The sequence below is a fragment of the Lepus europaeus genome, chromosome 1, assembly GCF_033115175.1.
Source record: "Lepus europaeus isolate LE1 chromosome 1, mLepTim1.pri, whole genome shotgun sequence".
Lineage (NCBI taxonomy): Eukaryota > Metazoa > Chordata > Mammalia > Lagomorpha > Leporidae > Lepus > Lepus europaeus.
Window position 1 is genome coordinate 24,286,620 of NC_084827.1, and position 8,138 is coordinate 24,294,757.

Here is an 8,138-nt window from a genome sequence, read left to right on the forward strand (position 1 = left end):
CCTCCCCTTTTCTACATCTCATCAAATGTTGTCACTAACCACATAGTTGCTTAATCCAGAAACTAGGAGATATTGTCCTCCTTCTCTTATTAGCATTTTATTAACAAATTCTGATAATTCTACTACCTAAATGTAACCCAAATATCTCTTCTTCTCTTCCATCCACACTGTCTTTGCCTTAAACCAGGTTACTATATAGCTAATCTGAATTCTCCTTTGGTCTTTCCACCATATGTTTTCACTGACACCATTGCCACCAACACCATCATGCTACTCACAGTTATCACAGAAGGATCATTAAAAAATACAAACCCAGGGCAGGCATTTGACACAAGTGTGAAGACACTCTTGGAATACCTGCATCTCATATTGTGGTATCTGGATTCAACTACTCCTGATTTCTACTAATGTGCACCCTTGGAGATAGCTGGTGATAGTCCAAGTGGTTGGGTTCCTGTCACTCTTGTGGAAAACCTAGATGGAGTTACTGGTTCCTGGCTGTGACTTGACCCATCTCCAGCCATTTCTGGTGCCGAGAAGCCAACCAACAGATGGCGCTATGTGACAACCCCAAAATTAGGTGGAGGAGTTGCTATAGCACACTAAATCGGGGTCTACTTGCCAGGCATGCAAGTAAGCCAATCATTGACATCAGGCTGGTCAAAAAAAGTAGACCTTTATTGCAACATGCAGAACAAGGACCAAGGCAGCTTTTGCTTAATTCCAAGATTCCACAAGGGAGTAAAAGCAGTAAATCTTACAGTCCAATGTTGGGGGTGAACAGTGCTAGTTTTAGGATTTTAGGGTTCAAGCAGTATATGATCAATTCATATGTGATCCACACATGGTCCACAGTGCACATTGCCTTTCTTTGGCTGGTCGGTGGACAGAGGTCAGCTTGTCACTTTCGGAAAGGGAAAAGGTAGGCTCCAGTCTGTCTAGGTTCAAGGGTAAGTTGGGTATTACTTTATCTGAGCTTTTAACTTCCTAAAAAACATCTCAATTTAAGGCTAACTCATGGCTGCTAATTACATGGGTGATATATGGTTTCAAGGAATTCAATGGGCAGTTCTGCCTGAGAGTTATTGCAAGAGCTCTCAAAACAGTGTCTACCCAGAGTCTAACACTGAGAGACTTACTATGTGAAAGATAAGAAAAATTGTGTTACTCCCTTAACTTAATAGTTAAGCTTTACCAGAAGCATTGCTGGCTTAAAATTTCAAGCTAAGGAAAAGATATTGGGACCCAAGAAATCTACATAGAAGGTGTCTAAGAACTGAACTCAGTTACCATGGGTGTTGTCTGTGTCTCTGAAGTAAAAAAAAAAAAAAAAGCCAATTCTATATTTTCACTACATAAAAGCCTTCAATTCAATAATCTCCTCTTCCTAATAGAATAAAAAATAAAAGCCATCAACAAGGATGTAAGCTTTTTATAATCTGCACTCTACTTGCTTTTCACATCTCTTTCAGAGCCACTCAACATTGCTCCCTAAGCTTCACACACTCAGGGGGTTGCTTGGTACCTCTAGAGCCTTTTTCTGCTTCCTCCACATGCAGTGCTAATTTTGTCCCTCTTTTATTATCATCTTTCTACTTTTCATAGTCCGTGTAGTTGTTACCTCCCTATAAATGTACTAAAACTACTATCCCCAGCCTAGGTTACATATTTTTCTAATTGTGGCAACACTTCTATTTCCAATTTGACATCATTACAAATGTGATCTTACAGTTATTATTGTGGTTTGTTATTGCCTTTGTCAGCAGCTATGTTCAACATTCCATGAGAACAGAGAATACATCTGAAACAGTGCCACGCAACTCCATAAACAGTGATTGAAAATATGGATGGACAGTTCTACATATAAAGAGGGGACAGGGATGTGCAAAATGGACAAACTTCATAAAGTAGTTCCGACCCTAGGAAGAGCAACACATTCGTATATATTTAACCAAACTTCAGGGTGGGAAGGGCTATGATAGTATTTGGAAACACTTACAGAAGCTTTATTAATTAACACTGGAGTATTACATTATGATTTATATTCTTCTGCAATGCAAAGTTTTGCCTTTGGCAAGTTTCTTAATTTTTCCTCAGTCACGTATTCCTCATTTATTAAAATGGGATAATAATAGCCATTATTCCTTTTTCTCCTGATGTTCCACAAAGGAAAAGGTTTAGATTTACCTTAGGGGGAACCTAAGAAAGCCCAGCCCTGGGTTTCTATTTATGGGACTCACCAGAGAGGAGAGAATCCCAGTAGGCTCTTCAGAAAGACACCCTAATGAACAGCTCACCTTCTTCCTCTTTAAGACAGGCCAATTCTGGTGGGTTTTGACTCAGCTCTCTTCCACTAAAGCTGTTTTACAAGGATATTAGTTGTCCCTTCATCAACATCTTTCTTTCCATTCCTGATGTTCTCTTTGTTCCATTGCTACCAATCCCTCCCATGTAAAATCTGATGTATTGAAACATAACATGCAAAACACCTAGCATAGTGCCTGCAGCATAGTAGGCACTCAACACATAGTAGTTTCTTTGGACTTTTATTACTAAAATTGTGGAGAAGTGAATTTAAACACATAAAAGAAGTAAGAAATCAGTTCCTCATCAGAATTCCTAGCTCCCTTCAAGAACTGTTGTTCACTTACTGTAAATCCAACTCTAGGAATTAGATACAGGAATTACTTTAGGGAATACATGTTCTGTATTAAGAATTCAGTGAGATTTTAAATTGTAAGCCTGTGAAATTTATAAAGCTAGATTGGATATAAATGTGGTTGATTGTGGAGTGAAGGGAAATGCTTTCTCTTTATACACAGCAGAAGGACAGGCACCCAGCTTCCCTGTACCCAGGGGGTATTGAGTATCTCACCAGGAAGATTAATAAAACACAAATCAGACTTCTAACAGTATCAGAAAAGCAGTTCTTTGTGTAAATTCTTAGCATATTTTGCTGTATGAGTCGTGTATACCTGAGACAGAGGAGCAAAGCTCTTAAAACACATTTTGGATGCTTTGTGATACAGCAGTTTGAATCTTGTGACACGATCAACAAATCTGAAACCTTCTGATCTTATACACTTGGTTGCTTGACATTCCTGGGTCATTGAATCTGGCCTTTAAATGCCATAGATTTTCAAAAACTCCCAAGACCATTCCTTGTCATTCCTAGTACCCACTCTGGTATTCTTCTTTCTAAGGTTCAACCTCTTAAATCATTCTTCCAATGACCCTGTCCTCATTTGTATTTTCAGATGGACTCAACTTACGATTATTCCTAAATGGGAATCGGTTTTAGATTGTAAATGGACTCCAAAGTCAATTTATGGCTAAAAATAGTTCTCTCCTCCAATGCTAGTCACAGAGAAATACAGGTTTTTTTCATCATGATGTCTTCTATAGAGACATGTATTTTTATTATCTCAAAATTGGCCTGTCCTCCTCTGCTTTCTCTTGACAGTTCTTTAACCGTGAAACTGGCATGATGTAGAGGGAAATGTTTCTCAGGGGGACAACTTTAATGGGTGAACTGTTAAACCAACAGGCAAGCATTATTTGATATAAGGGAATCGTTTTATTTTGCTTGCTTGTCCGTATTTTATTGGTTGTTCTCAAAAATGTATATATTTTATAAAAAGAAAAATGGCACTTTGAAAATATTTAGAATAGCTACTCCATTCCTTTAGGATTCAATGTATCATAAAGTACAATCTCATGTTTTTAATATCTCAGTTGTTCTTAGCTACTAAGTGATTGTTCCAAAACAATACAAGATAGAATTTATTTCTTCAGATTTATTGCCTAAAAGTCCAATTATTCTGACGTTTTCCAGTCAGATAAGAGGTTGATAAACAGCAACCACAAATTAATATTTTGACATTGACTGCAAGAAAGCAAAAGCCCTAAACTGAAATTTCAGCATAAAAAATAATATCATCTGCCAGTTATCATTACAAAGAAAAATAACAGAAAGAAAACTCCCTGAATGGTAGAATTTTTCACTTTTTAGTCATCTTGATATTATAAATACAGACTGTTCCTATGCTTTTGGGAGAAGCAATGGCATATGGCAATCTAAATACTGAAAAATTAATTTAAATTATATTAATATTTGAAAATATTAATAGTGGAGTTTTCACAAAAAGAGTATGTTAAAGTCATATATTAAAAACTATTTATGGGAGCTCGGCAGAGACGGGGAAGGGGTCGCCCGTGCTCCCGCTCTTCGAGTTGGGGGCCCGGCCGGGCGCAGTTCCGCGAACGTGCGGCCCGCAGCGCGGGTGGCCGCGGTCTCCTCCGGGCACGCTCAGCTGCGGTCAGGGGCGGCATGAGTGCCGCGGGGCTGCTGGCCCCGGCCCCGGCCGGAGCGCCGCCGGCCCTGGAGTACTATCCTGAGGAGGAAGAGGAGCTGGAGAGCGCCGAGGAGGACGAGTGCAGCTGTCGGGGCCGCGAGTCGGACGAAGACACCGAGGATGCTAGTGAGACTGACCTGGCCAAGCATGAGGAAGAGGACTACGTGGAGATGAAGGAGCAGATGTATCAGGACAAACTGGCTTCTCTCAAGAGGCAGTTGCAGCAACTGCAGGAAGGTACCTTACAGGAATATCAGAAGAGAATGAAAAAACTAGATCAGCAGTACAAAGAAAGGATCCGAAACGCAGAACTTTTCCTTCAGCTGGAAACTGAACAAGTAGAAAGAAATTACATTAAAGAAAAGAAGGCAGCAGTAAAAGAATTTGAAGACAAGAAGGTTGAGCTGAAAGAGAAGCTGATTGCTGAGCTAGAAGAAAAGAAGAAAATGATTGAAAATGAGAAGCTAACCATGGAACTGACTGGCGATTCTATGGAAGTGAAACCCATCATGACCAGAAAGTTGCGGAGGCGACCAAATGATCCTGTCCCCATCCCAGACAAGAGGAGAAAACCAGCTCCTGCTCAGCTAAACTATTTGTTAACAGATGAACAGATCATGGAGGATCTGAGAACGTTAAATAAGCATCCCCATCCTCTCCTGAACACTTGCCTACTACACCTGCAGAGTCTCCTGCCCAGAGATGCTCGGATCGAAGATGGCAAACTGTACTATGATAAAAGATGGTATCACAAGAGCCAAGCCATCTATCTCGAGTCAAAGGACAACCAGAAACTGAGCTGTGTGATCAGCTCAGTTGGAGCCAACGAGATCTGGGTGAGGAAGACAAGTGACAGCACCAAGATGAGGATCTACCTTGGCCAGCTTCAGCGTGGGCTCTTTGTGATCCGTCGGCGGTCAGCAGCTTGACTTTCTACAGTGCTCCTCTTCCCTTTTTCTGGAGTGGTTTTTATTTTTGTTTTATCTTGTTTTCTTAATAGAAATTTTTTTTACCTTAAAAAAAAAACTATTTATGGTGTTTTTCTCATCAAAAGACATTTGTTTGACAATTAGTCTAAGGCTGAAGTTAGGTACCTGACAAAATAAAAACTATTGATATGGTAATTTATACATCTTTTTCTTTTTTAACCTCTTAATTATTTTCAGATAAACAGCATTCTGAAGAAAAAAATAAAGAAATCTATCACATGTTTCAAAGCCCCAGTGGAGAAAAATCTTTAATAGGAGCCAAAAATCTATAGCAAATATACTATAAATTATTTGCAAATCTGTAACGAATAGGTTCATGAGTGCTCATAGAACTCTGTACTTGGAGGATTTCCTCGTCTCAAAGGAATGAAGATCATAACAAATTTCCCCGGTTGCAGGATAGAACTTAGTCATCTATTTAAACAGGGAGACTTTAAATTTAATGTTTGAGGCAGTCACTGCAGAGACATTTGTATAGACATTCTTTAAAAAAATGCATTTTGGTGGTGACAGCTATATTTTTTTAGCTTTGTATAACAGCTGCAGACTATAATTAAGACAACTAGAACTTGCAGTTGACATTAACTTTTATAGGATAATATTTCATATTATTCACAAAAAACTCTTGTTCAGTGACCCATGCATGCACACAGGACTCTTCACACACTGCTGGGATTTGGATTAGTACCATTTCCAGGAATTATTCCTGGTAGCACAACAGGACTGCAATATCCTGGAATCAACCTCTACAGCTTTAGAGCCCCTATAGCAGAGACACATCTTGCCTTTTCTAATTTTCTGAATGATTAATTTCATACTATTCCAAGAGTTGTTGCTGCTTTAATGTCTTTATTTTTGACTACTTTCACTCTTTTGACTGGAATATTCTAACTCCTTACAACAGGTACCATACTTTTTTCTTCATACAGCCAATGTCTCATAAAAATGTAAAAATCTGTCGTTGATTAATATGTCAGAATCATTGGAAGTCAAAATGGAAAAAAAAAAAGAAGAAGAAGAAGAAGAAGAAGAAGACCTAAATGAAAGATTTCTGCGAGTGAGATCCCAGTGGAAAGAACAGGGCCATCAAAGAAGGAGGTACTTTTCTCTGAAGGGAGGAGAGAACTTCCACTTTGACTATTACCCTGTCGGAATAAGATCGAAGTCGGCGAACTCTAAAGGCTTCCATAGCCTTGGCAACTCATGACTAGAGCCTAGGGAGATTACTGACGCCATAAACAAGAATGTCAAATTGTTAAGTCAGCAACAGGAGTCACTGTGTACTTACTTCTCATGTGGGATCTGTCCTTAATGTGCTATTCATTGTGATTTAATGCTATAACTAGTACTGAAACAGTATTTTACACTTTGTGTTTCTGTGTGGGTGCAAACTGATGAAATCTTTACTTAATATATACTAAATCAATCTCCTGTGTATAAAGATAATTGAAAAATGAATCTTGATGTGAATGGAATGGGAGAGGGAGCGGGAGATGGGAGGGGTGCGAGTGGGAGAGAAATTATGGGGGGGGGGGGAGCCATTGTAATCCATAAACTGTACTTTGGAAATTTATATTTACTAAATAAAAAAAAGAAAGAGAATAAAACAGAATTGACTCAAAAAAGAAACTATAAAATTCAGTCTTAATGTGAATTGTGGCATTTGAATTACTAATCCTCCGCCTTGCGGCGCCGGCACACCGGGTTCTAGTCCCAGTCAGGGCACCAATCCTGTCCCGGTTGCCCCTCTTCCAGGCCAGCTCTCTGCTGTGGCCAGGGAGTGCAGTGGAGGATGGCCCAAGTGCTTGGGCCCTGCACCCCATGGGAGACCAGGATAAGCACCTGGCTCCTGCCATCGGATCAGCGCGGTGCGCCGGCCGCAGCAGGCCAACCGCGGCGGCCATTGGAGGGTGAACCAATGGCAAAAAGGAAGACCTTTCTCTCTCTGTCTCTCTCTCTCACTGTCCACTCTGCCTGTCAAAAAAACAAACAAACAAACAAACAAACAAAAAATTATAACCAATAGTCAAAGAAGGAAAGGGGAAAAGGAAGGGAAGAGAAAGAAAAGGAGGAATGGCATGGTGGTAGGTGGGAGAACAGTAATACTGGGTTCTGGACATATTTAAAGGAGTCAAATGAAGGCTGTCTGGATTCAGACAGGAGGGGTCTGACGCCAGGGACACCTCCTTTGATTTCACCTGGGGAAGTCTGGGGACATCATGCTCTTCTGATGCTCAGATTCCAGGAATATGGTGCAAAATGAGTTCACTGCTCTGGCAAGGAGGGACATCTTTAAGGTTTTTTCCAACTCTGATATTTCTGTAGAAAAATAACTAACCACCAAAGCACACCAGATCTTTAAAGATAAGAATCGTCCTGGTGATTTATAAGTCTGATCACTGGATTTTTGTCTCCTCTATGAAATGTGCTTCTCTCAATTCTTGTTCAAACCTTGTTACATCAGCACATCACCTGTCTGACATGAAAAAAAAAAAAAGAATGGCTTCTTCAATAAGCAGTAACATTATGAAATCCATTTTGGCTTTCTGTGGACTCATGCCATTTAAAACATTATTAGGTCAAAGGTAAATATATCTAATTTTCCATGTGTCCTCTTTTTCTCTGATAGTTGGTTGCCATTGGAATTAGAAAATATTTTTATATCCTTTAATCTACTTTTCTTTGAACCCAGACACTGTAATCATGATGTTTCTGATGTTCTCTGAGATAAGAAAATGGTAGGGAAGATCATGCTGGGTAATAGAAAAATGCTGATGTCTTTCTAAAAGATCAA

The 8,138-nt window shown here is 39.7% G+C and overlaps 1 protein-coding gene and 1 non-coding gene across 2 annotated transcripts; both read left to right on the forward strand.

The window, feature by feature from the left end:
* The first annotated feature begins 4,315 nt into the window (after positions 1–4,315).
* LOC133764782 (sin3 histone deacetylase corepressor complex component SDS3-like) lies at positions 4,316–5,359 on the forward strand. Its single transcript, XM_062198465.1, is given in 3 exon segments — positions 4,316–4,997; positions 5,000–5,057; positions 5,059–5,359. Coding segments are annotated over 3 exon segments (951 nt in total). The 5' UTR covers positions 4,316–4,330; the 3' UTR covers positions 5,285–5,359.
* Positions 5,360–7,714: 2,355 nt separating this feature from the next.
* LOC133768741 (small nucleolar RNA U13) lies at positions 7,715–7,826 on the forward strand. The gene has a single exon (XR_009867066.1). It is a non-coding gene; the product is annotated as a small nucleolar RNA U13 (small nucleolar RNA).
* Positions 7,827–8,138: the final 312 nt, after the last annotated feature.